Below are 20,255 nucleotides of genomic sequence, written 5' to 3' on the forward strand. Positions count from 1 at the left end.
CCGGTACCCATGGCCTGTATTTCCTGAAAACTGGAGGTATCTGGAAAGGCCTGTGCTGAGTTGGATCAGAGGAATCACAACCTGATGTCTCCATTGTAAAAGTCCCCCCCATCAGCCCTTTATCTGAGCATCTCATCTTTCACTGATAGTCACTGGACCAGTTAATTAACTGTGTAAAAAGTGCTTTTCCAGTCCTGTGATTCTTCCCACAGTTGTTGGCTGGAATTCTGTAAAGACTCAGTTTCCTTCATCAACTATGGTTATTTAGTTTCTCTAAAATAGAGGCAAGACAGATGCTCAATTTTGCTATTTAACTGACAATGTTCAGAGTGAGGAAGGAGTTGGTGCCCTAATTCCCTTGTTAGTGATCAAAAAAAAATTTTTTTTTGCTTTGGTTTTTAAGTATCATTTTTAATTCCTGGTTCTTATATGTTTATTATAATTCAAATAATAGTGCTCATCATTTTTTCATGTTTAAATTAAGTCATATGTAGTCATTATTTTTCAAGCCAAAGGGAGTCCTTTTAAGTTGGCTCTCTGTCCTTTGCTACCATCCTATTAGTGAGGAGAGTAATATATTTTTAAAAGAAACTAAGCCTGAGGTGCCTGGGTGGCTCAGTTGGGTAAGTATCTGACTCCAGCTCAGGTCATGATCTCGCAGTTGTGAGTTCGAGCCCCGCGTCAGTCTCTGTGCTGACGGCTCAGAGCCCGGAGCTGCTTCGGATTCTGTGTCTCCCTCTCTCTCTGCCCCTCCCCCACTCACACTCCCGTCTATCCTTCTGTAAGATGAGCCACCATAAGCAAACTGAAAAGACAAGCCAAGGCCAACACTCACACAAGTGACAGAGGATCCCGATCTGTACGGTTACTTAGTTGTCTGAAGACATCTTTACATATGCTGGACCAAAAAACAGGAAACGTAGATGGCCAACAAAAGTATGAAAAAAGGCTCAATTTCATTAATAATGAAACTATGTATCAAAACTGCTGACTGTGGTTTGAACTTTTCTGAGAGAAAATTCAAGAGCTTGTTTTAGGCTTCCGATTTATGTGGGAAATACATACACGTGAAATTAAACGACATATGCTAGCATTTTTTTCTGTTACTGCCATTATGAAGTACTTTCTGTGATGCGTCTTAGAAGGTATGTCACTTTGTGTATTTTTAGGAAATTTCATTGCCCTTTGCCCCCAGGGTGGAATTTTGCTTTTAGCACCAGGAGATATTGTCCATCCATCCAGAATTCAAATACCCCGTGACTATCCTCCAAGAAGAATGCACTTGAAACACATGGTCTCTCACCTCCTGTATTCTCTTCCTCTCTCGGCCCCTTGGCCGTCGCAGCCCCTCCGCGTGTCCCTCCCTTCAGGCCACTTCTGCCTTCCGAGGAGCTTCATTCCGCCCCCCCTTGTCCATGACCCTTCTTACTACAAATATCCTTTGCTCCCTGGAGAAAGGCAATGATCGTAACTCAAATTTCAAACCTACCAGATACATTCCTAAATCTAAGTGGGTTTTACAACTACCCTACTGTACTGTCATTATATTTGGGAAATTCTGTTATGAAAAGCTGTCTCTTCTCTGGAAGAGCTGAAGCAAGTGGTAAACTCGGAGTGCAGCACGTCCCCACACTGGATTAAAACGAGTGCATCAGGCAGGAACAGAGCTGTGGTTTTCTTTCCCTCCAACCGCAGGTATTTTGCGGAAAGGGACGCCGCGGCAGCCCAGCAGGTCCTCTCGGACTCTCTTCATCCAAAATGCAGGTAATTGCTGAAAATCAAAGCTGGACGGGGCTTACGGATTAGGCAGAAGGAACTTCTCTTTCACGGATAGGTCGGTGAGATTCTCAGGAGCGTCACCCCACCGGAAGTGAGGCTTCAAGCTCTTTCAAAATGAGCCCTCTGGACAAATACTGAATAGGAGGGTTAAACCTGCAGGTACTCAATCCCTCCTGGGATTCAGGAGGGAAAGTGGCACCGTGCAGTGAGATAAGTATTTAAAGGACTGATAACAGTGCTGGTGCCCAGAGGATTAAAGAGGTGGGCGTGGAAGAAGGAGAGAGAGGAGTCTGGAAGCAGTATTTCAGAGACCAGGGAGCATGATGGGGGAACAGAGGGGAGAGTGGGAGTCATGAAGTCAGGGGCCCAGTGAGAAAGTCTAGAATGCTGAGGCTTTTTTAGTTTTCTTGGTAAAAATCTAGAGTCTAAATATTTTACATTTTCATTTACCTTCCTAAACTTTTTTTCTTTAACTGATTACATGAAGGGATATCACTAAAGAGGAAACAAGGTATTTTTTGTTTGCTTTTGTGTTTTGTTGCTTTTATTTCATTTTAGAATAAGTATTAGTAAGAATTGTTAAAGCAGTACAAATTCATGAAAAATTTTTCAAAAAAAAAAACATTTCCCAACTTTTTATCTAATATACTTCATTATACGTGGGTTGAAGGAAGACTACGGTAGACAAACCCAACAGAAAATTTCAAACAGCCCTCTATAGCCATGGCTCTATCTGGTTGCAGAAGCATGTCAAACACTCTGCCTCAGGGCTGAACACATCTCCACACGTGCTCCGACCTCATATCCTCCCCAGAGAGGGACATTTTATGTGGGAGTTTTGTTGCATAGAGCAATTCTGCTCTTCGAGTAATCTATTTCTAATTTCGTTATTAAATATTTAAGTCTTATAAACAGTAGTTATTATATACATTTACTGTATGTAAGCAGTTCTGAAATTTTGCAGCCATGTGTTTGTATCACTTCTTTCTCCTCAGCATGCCAAGTTGCTTGTTAGTGTTCATATTTAATAAATAAATGCAAAATTTTATCAGACCGTTCTCAAAAATTCAAAAACAGGTTGACTTTGCCCCCACCACCTTACTATTATACTTATTCTAGCTTCATTTGCCTCAGGTTCATTAAATAACACTATACTTTCTGGTTTATATTTATAATCTTTTTATAAATTACATTTTCTTTTTTTTTACCTTTTACTTACTTTGAGAAAAACAGTAAAATCACTTAGCTCTTTCCTGATATATCACAGGGTTAAAATCAAGCTATTTTAATTTTTTAACTATATTTTCTGAATTGCATATTTCATAATGTATAGACCCTGAACTCCATCTAATTAAAATTGTCTGGGGAGTCTGCATATAGACTCAGGTATTCCCCAAAGACCATCAGCAAAAAACACATGAATCCTCCATGGTCTTTGGGAAGTGACAAGAAGCTTAAAATATTTTTGGATTAATCATTAAAAGGTGATGAATTTTATCTGTGAGACATTCTCAAAGAAAGACTTTATATAGTTTTATCTCTTGTGTCAGCCAGCAGAGAGGATGTATTTGAGAGTTTGTGTGAATACTCTTATTTAAGAAGAGACGTGTGTGTGTGTGTGTGTGTGTGTGTGTGTGTGTGTGTATACATGTACATAAAGCTACCGTGCTTTTGTCCCTTAAGCTATCATAAAATTGAGGAGATGATGTTCAAATATTAATCAATTCAAATTGGTGGTAAATGTCAGTAAACACAAAACAGAATGTTTGGGAAATGCTACTATCCTTCATCAGTGTCAAAAATAGGTATATAATGACGACTTGTGATAGCTATGTAGGTTGTGTGAGGCCCTGAATCTATTAGGCATTCAGCAGCAATATCTATTAAGGAAAGCTCTCTCCCGTCTATCCTTCAGCAAGCATTACACATCGTTATCATTGCCCTTGTAAACCTCCATCTATTGAGTCCCACAGTAGCTTGAGGGATATAAGTAGATTCAAGTTTACAAGGAGAATTTTGACTATTTGATTATTTGTTGTTGTGTGTTTCTTGAAGAAAGGGATTCATTCCGTTTGGGCCAGGGTATCCTCAGTAATCACTTAAGTGGAGGGCATTTGGCCTTTCTTATATTTCCAATGCAGAGAGAGATTCCATTTAACACAGAGACACTGTGCATAAAGCTTCGTTAAGAGAAAACACGTGCTTATAAATTTGTCTATATAAAGTCTCTTAAATGTCACACCTAATTCATGTTAGTTGGATGTGAGTTTTTAAGTAAAAATCTCCTCATGCCTTTTTGGCTGGTTGGTTGATTGGTTAGTACACGGTTACACTTTAAAAAGAGGTGGCATATTTTAACATGAATTAAAGGCAGTTTCTCTGAATTACAGCCAGTCATTTACAGAGTAGAAAGTCCACAGAGTTAAATGTCAACTTTGTATCACGTTTTTGTGGTCTTTCGCTGTGTGTCTTACATGTGTGTCTTTTAGTGTAGTGTTTGCAGTGTATTCTAGAGAACCCTGCTTAGATAGAAGCTAAATGTTCCTAACTCTAGTTTTAAAATGTTATTTAGTTCAAAGGCTAACCACATTTTCTAGTGTGAAATGAGGATTACGTTAGCCACAAAGAAAGTGGGACGTGGGTCCCGCTTACAAAACAGTGGCGGCACGGAGTGGGGGAGAATAGGGAGGACTGCCAAGTCCACAAGCTAAGGGAAGGCAAGGCAGGGTTTTCAGAATGCATCTGACAGGGCCCTCTCTACAGTCTTAGCCAGAAGCCCAGATTATAACACGGATTACGGTGGAACTGCTACAGGTTAGCTGCCTTAGTTTAGCCAGAGGCCTTGCCATATAGCACTTGTCAGAGTTTGTAAAGCCTACATACCCTTCCCTCCCCCCACCGCCTTCCTTCCCTTCACTAGTTCACTACTTCTTTAATCAATAAACATTTATTTGGCATCTACTGTGAGCCAGACATCACAAATAAGACGGGCTAGGATAAATGCCATCAAATAAAACCACAGGAGATGCAGGGGGGAATCGTGAGAGAGCAAGGGAGCATCAGAAGACACACACTCCGGGCAAAGGTTCATGGAGAAAGTATCGTTTGATAATTAGCGATCCCGTAAAAAAGTCCCTTCATGTTTGGCCTTAAGGACTCTCTCCCACTGCTGCACTAAAGGGAATAGGGGATAAGTAGCAGGGCTTTAAATAATCCCATTTCTGAGATCTACATAAATTATATTGTGGATTTTTAATTGAGAACATTTAAATTGATTAGTGTTTGATAACTGAGTTACAGACATCTAGTCAACAGTTTTAGTATAACATTCCAGGGGCGCCTGGGTGGCTCAGTCGGTTAAGCGTCCGACTTCAGCCAGGTCACGATCTCGCAGTCCGTGAGTTCGAGCCCCACATCAGGCTCTGGGCTGATGGCTCAGAGCCTGGAGCCTGTTTCTGATTCTGTGTCTCCCTCTCTCTTTGCCCCTCCCCCGTTCATGCTCTGTCTCTGTCTCAAAGATAAGTAAACGTTAAAAAAAAATTAAAAAAAAAAAGTATAGCATTCCAAGAGAACAAGGACCAAGTAGAGATTAAAGCTTATTTCTTTACTCGTTTATTCAGCAAATTCAGCAAAGCGGAATGGGAGAACAAAAGGATGGATACAGCAATTGGGTGAGTGTGGGATTTCATTCGTATATAGAGGTGGTCAGTTGGAACTAGAACCGGAACAGAAATGTCCTAAGGACCCTGTAAAGGATGACACAGATGACGAGTGTCCTGATGGAAACACATCACCCAGGGGAACTTTTAAAAGGATGTGTTTATATGTGTTTGGATCTATTTGTATGGTTCTATGGTACTATTTTCGCCTTTGGCCAAGTGACAATATTTAAAATGTTAAACTATACGCACATGATTTTCAGAAACCATCATTTAGGATTGGGCTTCGTAGTTTTAAGGATTTTTATCAAGTATCAATTTATTGCATTATATAAATTTACTTTACAAGTCTTTTTTTTAATTCCCCTTTGCATTCAAAAATATTGCTGAATGCAGAACTCCCTTTTTTAATGTGATGGATTTGTGTTACTCTGAGACTTAAATACTCAGTTCCATTTAATTTTTGATAGGCATGTAGAAACGGAACTAGGAAATATACCCTGAGTGCTAAGATACTTATTTAAATTCTCCCCCATCATAAAAGTAATATATAACTCATTGTGGAAAATCTAGAAAATATAGGAAAGTAAACAAAAAAAATATCACCTCAATCTTATTACTCTAAGATACCACAGTAATATCTGGTGGCATTTCATTCTCGCCTGTTTTTTGTGCACATCTGTGTGTATATAATAAAACCTGGCTTGTTTTATACATAATGTTTCCTAGTTAAGTAGTCTTTAGAAATATAGTATTTATTGGCTGTAATATATCATAAGAGATTACCACAACTTATTTCACCAATCACCTTTTTTAGAATATGTGAATAGCTTCCATGTCTTTGCCATTATAAATAATGCTATAATGAGTACCCTTGGGTATAAAGCTCTTAGTTTCAGATTTTTTTCTCTTATATATTTAGAAATAAAATTACCAAATCAAAGCATATGGATTCTCAATTCCCTTGGTTACATTACTGGTATTTTGATAAGTTACGAAATTCAGGATAAAGATAGGATAGAGACGGAAGGCCAACCTTCCAATCTGATATCTTATAAGTCATTTAAAAATTAGGTTATATTTTTCAATGCTTATGTGACACACAGTTGGTTTTGTGGTTTACGCTTTACAGGTACTCATTTGCAATTGTGGGCATCAATATAACTGATCTGGCGTATAATCTACTGGTGAGCGGAGCGCTAAAAACTCACTTCTACAACATTGCCCCAGAAGCTCCAACACTGTCTCATTTCCAGCAAACATTTTGTAAGTGTCCTACTGCTTAAACAGCAATATAGTTTCTATGGAACACTCTACGCAAGGGGCAAAGCAGAGACATCTTTGCAATTTGGCTGCTTTGGGGTCTTTGAAGTTCCCCTTTGGTTTTGATTTTGTTGTCTTCTTCTTAAAATCCAACAGTGATATTTGCAGGCATCGTGGATTTTTCTCTTTCCCAGCTCTTGCTTAATATTCAGGGTATCAGCTTCTGGTCTGGGTGTCTCCCTCCCTCTGATCCAGCATGGCACAGCACTTAAGAGCCTGGGTTCTGAAGACAGCCTGAGTTGACTCCTGGGTCTATGCTTACCAGACTCGCTAAGCCTTAGTTATGGCATCTGTAAGATGAGTCCTTTCCTTATAGAGTTGCCATGAAGATAAAGTGAGATAACGGACACAAACTTTTTATTAGCCAGTTCCACACTTGGTGCTCAGGGAGCACGAGAAAGAGGGAGTGCTGGTTTCGTGGGTGATACTGAGAGTTGGTAGCGTTGCCACTGGTATTACTCTTCCCGCTTTCCCTACCACTGCCACAGAGGGAAGATGTGTAGCCCCCCCGGATTAGATGCTGCAGAGGTAAGTATGAATGAGGGGTATCCTCTGGAGTCGCAGTTACACTGAGGTTTCAGAAGATAAAGAACAAGATGACATGACAGAGCCCTGGAACGTTTTTCTCCATTCTTAGAGACACGATCCTAAAATCTGAATGTCATTCCGATCCTTGAGGGCCAGGCACAGACTGGTTTGGAGGAACATGGAAAGATGTTCTAAATCATCAAGCAACTCAGGCAGTTTAAAGGAGAAATGTCATCTAAACCATTTACACCACACTTGGCTGCACTGAGGGCCTTGTACCCAGGATTTCTTAGCAAAAAAAAAAAAAAAAAAAAAAAAAAATTCTAAGTTTTTCCTCTATTTTATATTTCTTTCAGCTCTTCTTTTCTGCTAATTTGCTAAGCAGTTCTGCCGCTCTAAGTATGGTTAAGACACAGATGCTCATCTCAAATCCACCGCAGGGGCATGCTGGTCCCCATTTCATTTTTACAATGTGACAGAATTAACAGCAATTTATTTTCTCTAAACTCCTAAATTAATAGTGATTCTATTATCTAGCATTTTGTCTTTTTAAATATCTGCTTAATCAGGACTTCTGGTTAATGATGGCATACTTACTGCATTTATTATGCTCCCTTTTAAAACTTCACTGAAGTTGGGGTGCCTCGGTGGCTCAGTCGGTTAAGCATCCGACTTCGGCTCAGGTCATGATCTCACAGTCCGTGATTTTGAGCCCTGCGTTGGGCTCTGTGCTGACAGCTCGGAGCCTGGAGCCTGCTTCAGATTCTGTGTCTCCCTCTCTCTGACCCTCCCCAGTTCATGCTCTATCCTTCTCTGTCTCAAAAATAAATAAACATTAAAAAAAAATTTTTTTTTAACTTCACTGAAGTTAATGTAGAAGGATTTTTTCCAAGAAAGCATGAACCCACAAGGACAGGAAAAATCAAGAAGTAAGCAATAAAAACCTCATTTTAGAAACTGGAAAACAGATTAAGTGATAACTGATTTAGCAGTCCTGAGAAAATAAATCCCAAACAGGTAGTGTGGAAAGGTAAGAAGCAACCTGATTTACTCCACAGGACCTCCCAGGAGGTTCAGGAAGCCTATCACAGGAATGAAGTGAAGAGAATTTTCAAAGACAAAGGTGAAGGAAAAGCTCCAGGTGATATCTGTGCAGCAGGATGAGAATGTTAAATCTAGACTTTAACAGGTCAGAATGCTCTGATAGCAACTCTTTGAAGAATATAAAACTGATGGGAGTGTCTAACCTTGTTTGAACACACTGCAAAGATACTGGCCTGGTTTAGAGTGAAGTTGGTGAAAACTAAGCAAATAAACAGAGAGGGCAGTTGGTAATACCACACAAAGGAAATTGTTAGGAAACACGTGATAATGTGGTTGGAATTGGGTGAAAGAGAGTGAAATCTTCATCTTCTTCTAAGGTAAGTCCAAAAAATTCACGCAATGGAAATCACATTGTATACAGTCATGGAAGTCGATGATCAAAATAATCAGCAAAAAAGATGAAATGTTCCTTTAGGGAAGCAGTCAGTAAGGCAGGAAGTGCTGCTGGGTTTTGTTTAGTTTTTGTAACAAGACTTGTTAAACTGTATGACTCTAAACTATATGCATGTATAACTTAGATAAAAATCAAGAGCAAATTTAAAAATACATATACTTTATGACTGGTTAATAGTGGAAAATGGCAGCCCCTCAAATCTATGATTATAGCTCCTACTCTGACAACTAGGTGATTATATTCAGTCTGACCATTTCTGGAAGATACTGAAGTTTTACTATAGATTGGGTTCTGTGCATCTAAAAAAAATTAATTAAAACATAGTGGGAAGGATTTTGTGATTGGGAAGTAAAGATACTGTTTTTAAGAAGTGAAAAGGCTCAGGGTGCCTGGGTGGCTCAGATGGTTAAGCATCTGATTTAAGCTCAGGTCATGATCTCACAGCTTGTGAGTGTGAGCCCCATGTCAGGCTCTGTGCCTGACAGCTCAGAGCCTGGAACCTACTTCTGATTCTGTGTCTCCCTCTCTCTCTGCCCCTCCCAGGCTCGTGCTCTCTTTCTCTCTCTCAAAACTAAACATTAAAAAAAATTTTTTTTAATTGAAAAGACTTATGGCTGACACAGCTCACTCAGTCTGGGAGTCAAGGAAAACTTGCCAAAACAGAATGACTTTTAGTTTCAGGCATTCTGAGGGTGAGTTTCTGTTGGGAAATCCTCACAGAGCTGAACAGTGGGCACTCCAACGTAAGGCCCTGGAACTCTGAGGAATTACAAGTCCAGATTTGGGATTCATCAGCATTGAGAAGAAAATCAGAGCCACACAGTGGGGGCGCTCTGGCAGGAGAAAATCAAAATGAGAATCATAGGAATTGGCATTTAAGGACAGGCATTTTGTTGTTTGTATGCACTACTGTATCCTCAGCAAAGAGCCTGGGAGAGTAGGTGCTCAGTAGATATTGGTTGGTTGGTTGGTTGGTTGGCTGACTGGCTGGTTGGTTGGATGGATGGTTGGATAGATGGATGGATGGATGGATGGATGGATGGATGGATGGATGGACTGTTGGATGGATGGATGGATGGATGGACGGATGGACAGATGGACGGATGGTTGGATGGATGGTTGGTTGGATGGTTGGTTGGATGGATGGACGGTGGTTGGATGGATGGTTGGATGGATGGACGGATGGTTGGATGGATGGACGGATGGTTGGATGGATGGATGGATGGATGGTTGGATGGATAGATGGATGGATGGATGGATGGATGGTTGGATGGATGGATGGATGGATGGAGAAGAAGCTAAAATAAAGGATAATGTCTTTTATAGAAGAAAGGAAGCTTAGCTCCACACTGAACATGGAGCCTGCTTAAGATTCTCTCTTTCTCTGTCTCTCTTTCTCTTTCCACCCCTTCCCTCTGCCCCCTCTGCAGCTCTCTTTCTCTCACGCATACACTTTCTCTCTCTCTTAAAAAAAAGAAAAGAAAAGAAAAGAAAAAAGAAAAGGAAAGGAAATCTAGTTTCTCATGAAAAATTTAGCTTTTGGCCTTAACTGATAGGTTTTCAAGAGAACCCTAGCCAGGGTAAGTGGCATGCAGTAGGGTTACTCATTTCCCAAGGCCCTCACCAGTTTTTCAGAAAGCACACAATCCCCCTGTGAACTGGAGTATATGCAGAGAGACTCACACCTCTTCAGAGGAAGCACCCTGTGCCCTGAATTCATTGTCCCTCCATCGGACAAGAGCAGTTCTGCACATTTCCTCTGTGATATTCTTGCAATTACTTGTGTCCTTGCTTATATGTATGCTGTCTACTAACTGAACGCAGCGAAGCAAAACCAAGATACATTCAAGCCACAACAAATACACTGCAGGCTTGGGCTGGAAAGCCAAATTAGTATTCTAAACAGGTATTTCATCTAGGTGAAAAATGTAAGAGAATAATAGCTCTATCATTCTGACTTTATAGTAGTATTCAGCGAATACTGCACTACGAGGCAGTATGCTACGAAAACTGCATTCAGTCTAAAGCTTCCCTGAAATGAAGCAAGGTGAGGTGTCATGAGCACAAGGAAAAGTACAGTGACCAGAAAAGGAAAAAGAATGATCTTTCCTTTGACCTTCAGAAGCGACTATTCAGTAAGAGTAAGAACCAGAGGAAGAGGGTACACTGGAAGAGGCAGCAGGTACAGTGGTGGAGAGTCAGCCAACTTCAAGTTCTGGCTTCCAGCTTCCAGCTGTATTGTGGGATTGTACATCATTTAAATACCTTTTCTAAGCCCAATGTTCTCATACGTAAAACGAAGCTATATCTGCACTGCCTACTCCACAAAGCTGTTGTGAGAATTAAGAAACTATAAGCAATAGTCTGGCCTCTGTTTCCTCCCTCTGCTTTCCACACCATTTTGTTAGCTTTCTCAGCTAATAAATCATCACTGGCAATTGTCTACCTGGGTGTCTCTTCCAAGAGGTAGAGAATTGGGGGACACAGGAACTCTACCTTTTTCTTGTATCTGTTGCATATGTGTTACCTGGCAGATGAGCCAACTGGCCAACTGACTGAATGGATATAGGAACACTCTGTTCGTATAAAAAGGAGTTGAGTTCTACAATTATCATGTGTACCCTGGAAGCCAAGCCACCATTTCTGCATTTTGATTCAAATCATGTTATACAGTCACTATTCTCCTGATGGGACAGCTTCACTTTTGTAGCTTCTTTAGAGGAAGGATCCTGAGAGTGGGGTCAGACTGTTAACCACCCACCTCTAGTCTTATCCTTGCCTGTCTTTAAAACCTTTCAAAACGTCTTTCTGTAACTGCATTTAAGGTGGAAAAATGGGGAAACCAAATGGGTCTGCATTCTTCTAACACTCTGAGCCACACAAGATCACCTTAGAGTCAGTTGCCATCATACCAGCACATTGTAGAGAAGAGTGAATATTTTCATGTGTCTGATGAGAAAGTAAATTCTTCATTAAAAGATTATTTTCCCAGTGCCTGCTCATTGTTGTTGATAAGGATAAAGACCGTATAACTCACGAGATACTGATAAGATGCTTTTGGCTGATTATTATACAATAATTATACAATAATTTTAATTCGAAGTATTAGAAGTCTGACTCTACAAAACAACTCAGGCACATTTACTTGAGCTCAGAGGCTAAGTCAGGAAGATTATGTATATTATATAGCACAGGAGGAAGAAATTATAAATTATCGTAAGATTTCACATAGAACCACAAAAAAATATAACATTTAGAAAAAAGCCAAAGGAACTTAAAAAGATGCCATCTTCTAGAACAATGGATCTGAAACTTTAGTGACCTGAGACTCATCTTACTCAACTGCGGTTGAATCTGAGAGGTCTGCATTTTTAAAAAGTACCTCATAACATTCTCAGGATACTTCAGGACTTTGCCCAGTCACTGAAATGGACACATGATTGAATTCTTTTGGTTGAATAAGATATTGAGATTAGAGGAAACAACTTCCTCTTGATGTGCATGAAAACAACCAGAATAATAAGCACACTCCTGATCATGGCCTGTGAGAAATGGTGAGGAGAAATAGGGATGCTTAGCCTAGAAAAGAGAGAAGTTCAGGGCATAAAAGACACTTCAAATATTTGAGTTGGAGAAGGATTGAATTTGTTCCAAGAAATACAGGGTAACAGATTTTGGCCCAGTGTAAGGAAAATCCCTTTAAAAACCAGGTTCTTCATCCATGGGGCAGGCTAATGTCGGCATTGTCACCAGAAGAGCTCAAGGCCGGACGCTGCCTCGGGGAATCCAAGCAGCAGATAGAGTAGGATGGATAGGACCGCTCCTGGGATTGCTGATCTGGGGTTCCCCAGATGTGATCAGGTTTCCTTAACAGTGGCAGTGGGCCCTGGGCTGTGTGACCCAGAGGCCCATGAGTCAGCACTGATGTGTGTCCCCATGGAGAGATGTTAAAAACAGTCACATCAGTTATGTGCGGAGGGCCCGATATAAATTCAATCCTAAAAGAAATGCAATGGTCAATCCCCACAAAAAGCAAACCAAATTTTCTCCCTCCTTACTACCTTTCTTCCTGTAGTTGTAGAGGGACTATATACTTACAGATGTATGTGCATATTTAACAGCATAATGAATGAGAAACCAGGGAAGTTTGTGCAAGTGGACCAATATCTGGAAGTGTGTGTTGGGGGTGGAAGGAAGGTTACTTCTAATTTTGTATTACAGCAAGATAGGGTAAAGATTTTTAAAAATCTGTTTGGGACCAATGTTCAAGGTTTTCTCGTAAGTAGCTAGTTAATAAACAGAAAAACAAGTGGCTTTAATTTTTACTTTTTACTATTAGGACTTAACATGTTTGTTCCAAAATTCTCTTCCCATACCCCCCATCATCTCTCTGCTCACTCCTTCCCCAGTGGAAAGAGCTAGGATTCTAACCAGGTTTCTGGCTCTGGAATCCTTGCTCCTTCTAATGCTAATACCAAGAAAAGCTTCTGTAATGTTTTGTTTTGTTTTGTTTTCTAAGTACGATTATTTTCTTTTTTTTTTTTTTAATTTTTTTTTCAACGTTTATTTATTTTTGGGACAGAGAGAGACAGAGCATGAACGGGGGAGGGGCAGAGAGAGAGGGAGACACAGAATCGGAAACAGGCTCCAGGCTCTGAGCCATCAGCCCAGAGCCCGACGCGGGGCTCGAACTCCCGGACCGCGAGATCGTGACCTGGCTGAAGTCGGACGCTCAACCGACTGCGCCACCCAGGCGCCCCAGTACGATTGTTTTCTTAAGTACTTTTTTCCTAATATATAACAAGACGCTTGAACTTGTTATAGGTTTACTATATACAAGTATCTTTTATTGTCTTTTTAAAAAGTTATTCACATGTCAGTTCTAAATGGGGGCGGGGGGAGGGGAGGGAGGCGGTGCACAGTGGGGAAAATAGCACAATGAATAGATTCAATACTTAGCGCTTATTCCGAAAACGTTCCCAATCCATATTATTCATAGATAACATTTTTGAGACACAGAAGTATTTGAAGAGGACATTATGCTTCAGAGCAAGAAGGTCTTAGTAACAATTTCATGTAGTTTAATGACTGCTCTGTGTTGTTCAGAGTTGATTTACAATTTTTATTGTCTCATAATAGACTGTCAGAACACATTTGTTTGATTTGTCAGAGTAATTTAATGCTTTTCTCAAATCAAGTAACAAGAGAAAAAAGGCTGAGTGGAGTAATTCTGAAAAATCAGGCGTTATGTTAATTTAATCAGGAGGGGCAGGATGAAGTGGTCACTGTCAGCCCCTCAGGTTCTGCTCCAGACGTGGTGCACATTCCAGAGACGGCAGAACTGTCTGTCTCCCTCCTTCAGTACAGGGACAATAATCCCAGGACCAGCCGCAAAAATCTTGCAGACTGGTAGTTTCTACTGCACGAATTTTATTTTATTTTTTTTAATATAATTTATTGTCAAATTGGCTTACCTACAACACCCGGTGCTCATCCTAATAAGCGCCCTCCTCAATGCCGGTCACCCATTTGCCCTCTCCTCACCCACGGGTTTTAAAGAACAATCCATAACAGGAGTATCTGCTGCATTTCGACCTCTTCTTTGAGCCCCAGGGTTGCCGTCAATTGACCAACTGATCGGACATCTCTTTCAGCATTCAGTGACTCTGAATGTGATTAAGGACTTTTTTCTTTCTCCTGCAGTCTTATCACTGTCTTCTCTGTAACAGGCTACTTGATGCACGAGTTTCACAAGTTTTGGATTGAAGAGGACCCCACGGACATCATGGAATTCAATCGTGTGCGGGAGAAATTCCGCAAGAGGATCATAAAACAGCTGCGGAACCCAGACATGGCATTGTGCCCACACTTCGCTGCCTCAGAAGGTTTGATCAACATGTAGTCGCGCATACTGGTTTTAACGGATACCCCCGGAACACTGCCTCATTGTCGTGTTAGTTCCCTGCTTAGGTCCCAGCTCATACACTGAGTGCACACAGTGATTGTATGCATGCCTTTTGGTACGGTACTTTCATCTCTGGGTCACAACTACCAGATCCCCAGATATCACCGCTTCTGGAGTATCTGCCATCCAGTGACTGTTCATGTTGTGGCATTATGCAGTGTTACATTTGCCTTGACACCCAAGTATGGAGAGAGTTTTCTATTTTTTTAGATTGTTTTCCTCCCCCTCATCATTCAGCATCGAAGAACTGTATTTCTCTAGCTGTCTTTTGTATGTGAGAGATCTAGCGGACTCTTGTTCTGTGAAAGCCTTTTAATTTATTGATCCGTCTCATGACTACCGCTGCTAGCTCTTCGGGCCGGGTTCACGCTTGGACCTCATTCCACTAAAGTATATGACTTGCAAATAATACAGACAGACACATGATAAACCAAACCATTCCTGCAAACACAGCTGCGCTTCATGACGATGTAACGAGGCTTACGAGAAGCAGATTTAGGTAGGTGCTGTTTTTGTCCAAAGTACCGCAGAATTATACTGTAACTTATCCCCAGTTGCGATTGTATCCTAGTCATATGGATATCAAATTATTTTATCCCCCTAATTTTACTGGCTTGGATGCCTAAATATGTTTATGATGCTTGGAGCCTCAGAAAAGAAGTATGCACGCTTCAAAAGCCGCAGAAGATTTTTCACTGCCTGCCTCTTGCTGAACTCAGTTACACCCTGGCACTCTTCTGATCCAAGCATCTGTGCTTGGGGAACTGAGTGCTGACTGGTTTATTTTTAATGTCAAGAGGTTATATGAAAAAAAAAAAACAATTTGCAAGAAAATGTGTTGCAAGAGAGGGACCTAAGGTGTGTCCTTCTGTAGTATTTCTTGAAAATAATGACCTTGTCTTGTATCAGTGAAAAAAGTAAATGGCTTGGAGGGGGGGAAAAATCACATCATTCCAAAACTGCTAAAAATCATTTGAAAGACCATGATTTTGTTTGGAATTATGATTGTAGTCTGTTGAATAGTATTTACCATGGCATTTCATACCCATGGTATTTTATACCTTCTATCGATTTTAGTATGATTAGACGTTTGTGTAATCACTTGCTTACTTAAATGAATTTTGAGTACTGCCTAACTGTCAGTTATATGAATAAATTACATGTCATTCTACTGTAATGTGTAGTGGATTTCATTTTAATATTTTTGGGCTCCCACAGCCTCTGAATATGCAAAGATGTGAGTGGGTAGAATGTCAAAGACAGACAACCTAGAGCTGAATATAAATCACGCCATCATTCCGGGTAACCAGGTGTAAATTACAGTGTGTCATATCTGAGAGACTTCTTTTGTTTAACATCGAGGCCTGATGGTGCTTTAATGAAAGAATAGGATCCAGCTTTTTCTTTGTAACCTCCCTATAAAGCCTGGATTGCCTATGGGAAGACAACTGATAAAGGAAACATTAAGCTACCTTTGTTTCCTTGTCCATTCTAGCCCCTCTGGGATTTTGCTATACGTCCGTCCTCTTTCAGCTGGGTACCAGGTGGCATCGTTCGCCCGGCCTCTATTACAGCCCTGTCTGTACCCTTCTACACAGTGCAGAAGGAAAGCACCTGATTAACGCATGACATGTATCTTGAGGAACGACAGAGTGAGAATGTGTGAACCTGGTAAATGGCCTGTCTTGGGAGCCCCGAGTTTCTACCGCCGCTGCAGCTGCTGTGTGTGAAGGCTACGTTGTCTCTTTCTATCCGCTGTGGCCCTGTGTCACTGATGCGGCTTGACAGTATGTGGCATTTACACCACCTCACGTCTCTTCTGCTCAGGTAGAGACAGCTGATGGTAACAAAGCTGGAAGTTTTCTCTCCCAGCTCCTCGCACGATTTCGCTCAGTCATGTCTTAACATGGCTGCGGAATTTTAGGATGGGCGGCCGGCTCCTCCTAGTTCTGAGTACTTTTACTAGTCCTGAGTATTATCAGACTTCTTGCTCACACCTGCTTGTGAAAGATGCGTTCTGCCCAGTAACACGAAGGGAAGCGAGAAAAAAAAGAGAAGGGTTTCGGAAGCTTAAAAAAATGTGTGATGTGCATGTGTTTTCCCCTTGAGCATTCTTAGCTCGTGTATACTTACTCCACTGAACAAGGGTTGACCACTTAGAATGTAAATCATGTAGCAAGCCTCTTCCAAGTTTTCCAAAACATTGCTTGCTATGATAAAAACACATTCTAGTTTTCACTACAGAAAGAAATCCCTTTGAAGCACCGTTTTTGAAAATTATGACTTCAATTTGACTTTCCTTATCACAATTCTTGTTATTGTACTGAAAAAATATGTTTTTGCCTGACAATCCACCATCTTTTCTACTTGAAATCTTAAATATATACCTATCCCAAAATATAGGATGCCCTTACGATATATCTTCTAAGCTCAAGATACTTTTGAGAAAAAAAAGAGGATGCTGTGAGTGATTTCTCCACGACAACAGGGTAAACTGACAGTCTGAGGAAATGGAGATGTTAGGTGGCTGGGAGAGACCAAGAGACAGACTAAAGTAGGGACTGTCCACCCATGACTCAGACAAATGCAACCTGATTTCTTCACATTCTAACCTCTGGGAGAAGTACATCACAGGGACATGGACATTGTGATATCTAGGATACTAGCAACCTCTTAAAGACCCATCAGAGGGGCACCTGGGTGGCTCAGTTGATGAAGTGTCCAACTTCAGCTCAGGTCATGATCTCACAGTCTGTGAGTTCGAGCCCTATGTTGGGCTCTGTGCTGACAGCTCAGAGCCTGGAGCCTGCTTTGGATTCTGTCTCTCTCTCTCTCTCTCTCTCTGCTTCTCCCCTGCTCATGCTCTCTCCCTGTCTCTCAAAAACAAATAAACATTAAAAAAAAAAAAAAAAGACCCATCAGAGGCATGAGGTTTATCTGAGAAGGTCAGGTGAAGAGGCTGGGCTTATGGGAAGTCAACAGTAGGAGAAACAAAAACCCAGTAATCAGACTCCACGGCCACAGATAATCTTGATCTGTAAACAGATGGGGCAGATCCAAACTGAAGAAATATCAGGAGAGGATGAGAGTTGGTGAAGTGTGGCAATCAGGGATGGGAAAGAGAAGAAAAGGGGGACGGGAAAAAAAGAGTCAGCCAGATCCATAACCATATCTGGGAAACTGAGCCACAGTGACGTCCTCTATCAAAGCGATGCGTCTAACCCTTGAGGAGGCTTGGAGTAACTGCTCTATAATCTGCAGACCACGGCAGAAGAGCAGAAGCGAGAGTAACACTGGGTCCTAGAATGAAAGGGGTTCCGGGATGGACTCCATCTCAAGAACTAACGTTCGGTGAGTGCTGATGCCATGTGCCAGGACCATGCTGGCCTTTATCTGCATTATTCCATCCCCTCATGAACATACAAAGTGAGACTGCTTGCTTGCTTGTTTTTCTAGACAAACAGGCTTACAGAATCAAATACATCGCCAGACATCTCAAGAGAGTGAGATATCACCTCACGGAGCAAAGTGTTGGTGAGGATGTGGAGAAAAGGGAACCCGTGTGCACTTGCTGGTGGGAATGCAAACTGGTGCAACCAGAGGACCCCCAAGAAGTTAAAACTAGAACTAGCCTATAACCCAGCAATTCCACTTCTGGGTCTTTGTCCAAAGGACATGAAAGCACTAACTCAAACAGATATCTGCACTCCCAAGCTGACTGTAGCATTTTACTTAAAATAGCCAAGGCATGAAAACGACTTACATGTCCATCAAATGACGAATAAAGAAAACATGGCATATGTATACAATGGAGTATTGTTCATCCATAAAAAAGAAGGAAATTCTGACATCTGTGACATGGATGGGACTTGAGGGCATTATGATGAGTGAGATAAGCCAGACAGAGGAAAGCAAATTTCTCTCACTTATATGTGGAATCTAACAAAACCCTGAACTCATGGATACAGAGACATACTGTGGTTGCCAGAGCAGGTGGGGGAGGCTGGGTGAAATGGGAAAGGCTGGTCAATAGGTACAGAAGAGAAGAAGAACTAAACGGCACAGCTAGATCTCGAACCCAGGGCCGTAAGCCCCGACGTTTCATCAGTATGCGTCTCCCTAGTTGGAATTATTCTCCACTGCCCAGGGTAGATTATAAACACATACATGCCCCCTACCCCTCAAGGGGTAATATATATATAAATAACAGTTCTTGCCGGGCGTCTTTAGGGTGAATTCACATGTGGCAGATTACAAAGATTACAAATCCTGCCACACTGTCCCTCAGGACGTCACCCACTCTTGCTCAGAATTTCTTCCTTGATACACAAAGAACAATTCTGACAGCACTGTAAGCTCTCTCCTGAGAGTCCGGGAAGCCTGCACGACTCCTCCAGACTCCCCTGTGGGAAACTTCAGTGAGGCTCCTCCGTGGGTCTGCAGAGACTGGACTGCAATATGCTCACATAGATGGTTAGGAGAGGGGTCGGGGCAGGGTTACAAAAAGTAAAATGTTGACTCAGTGCCTTTCTATTATTCTATCTATTATGTACCCGGAACTGTGGTCTGCTTTGCAAAAGAGGCCACAGATGAAAGATGAAAAGCCAATGGCAATAGGTGAGTGTCGCAAAGAGAAGAGCAAGCTGAGATTCCGCCTACAAAACAGTCAAACCCCCTCCGTCAGGCAAGATGGGTCAAGGGAGGTCCCTTTGAGACTGCCACCCCCCCATAACAATAGCTCGGACGAAGTCCACAGCATCTCCAGGCATGGGTCTTGGAAGAGGCTTCATCAGGGAAATTTCTAAAGCAAGGGTTAGCAAGAGAAAAGAAGATGTGAGCGCACCCCACGTCCCAAGGCACAGCAGGGCCTGCGTGCTATCTAGACACACTGTAGGTCCGAGTTCCCTGCTGTCCGCCCTTCTCTCAGGACAGGCCTGAAAGCAACCTCAGGGGAGGTGGTGACCTGCCACGGTCACTCTGCAGCCAGGCAGTCTGGACCTGCCTGCCAGCTGCCCTGCCCCTGCAGACCCCAGGGTGTGTGGGATGGTGCCCTGGGGGAGGGAATCTCTGGTCCTTCGGGAAACTAAACATAGATGCACTCCCTTCCTTTGGGAGGGAGAGACAAGAGCCTTCAGGCACAGATAGTTGAGTTTGGTCCAGCAGCCCAGTGAGAGCTTGTGAGTTCTCTGACAAATCTCCAGTCACACCCACAGACTTACATTTCAGACACATTATTAGCTCCTCTATGCCAAGTGTGTGGCACTTAACAAGGAACAGGGACATCAGCAGGCTCCAGCTGTACGATACCAAGAGTTACATAATCTACTTCCGGTCAAGTTTTTACTATTCGTGCAAAGTACAAGAGGAAAAAGCCAGGAGTCAGAACACCCACGTTGCAGGGTACCTTCTGCTAGCCTTCCTTAGGCAAGTGACTTGCCCTTGCTGACTTGGCTTTTATCATCCATAACAGAAAAATAATAGTAATAGCTCCTCTTCAGAGGAT

At 41.8% G+C, this 20,255-nt stretch overlaps 2 protein-coding genes across 6 annotated transcripts in view; one reads left to right on the top strand and one right to left on the bottom strand.

The window, feature by feature from the left end:
* ELMOD1 (ELMO domain containing 1) overlaps window positions 1-15,907 on the top strand; it is a 65,298-nt gene extending 49,391 nt beyond the window's left edge. For all 5 annotated transcript variants that reach the window (XM_047823833.1, XM_047823834.1, XM_047823831.1 and 2 more), the window contains 4 exons: window positions 1,696-1,764; window positions 5,400-5,450; window positions 6,571-6,704; window positions 14,517-15,907. In XM_047823833.1, coding sequence (XP_047679789.1) covers window positions 1,696-1,764; window positions 5,400-5,450; window positions 6,571-6,704; window positions 14,517-14,689 — 427 coding nt within the window. In that variant the 3' untranslated portion in view covers window positions 14,690-15,907. The remainder of the gene's footprint in view (window positions 1-1,695; window positions 1,765-5,399; window positions 5,451-6,570; window positions 6,705-14,516) is intronic.
* The window catches only part of LOC125176376 (uncharacterized), an 87,647-nt gene that overhangs the window by 45,621 nt on the left and 21,771 nt on the right, over window positions 1-20,255 (bottom strand). The window lies entirely within an intron of this gene.

This window comes from Prionailurus viverrinus, chromosome D1, assembly GCF_022837055.1.
Source record: "Prionailurus viverrinus isolate Anna chromosome D1, UM_Priviv_1.0, whole genome shotgun sequence".
Classification (NCBI taxonomy): domain Eukaryota; kingdom Metazoa; phylum Chordata; class Mammalia; order Carnivora; family Felidae; genus Prionailurus; species Prionailurus viverrinus.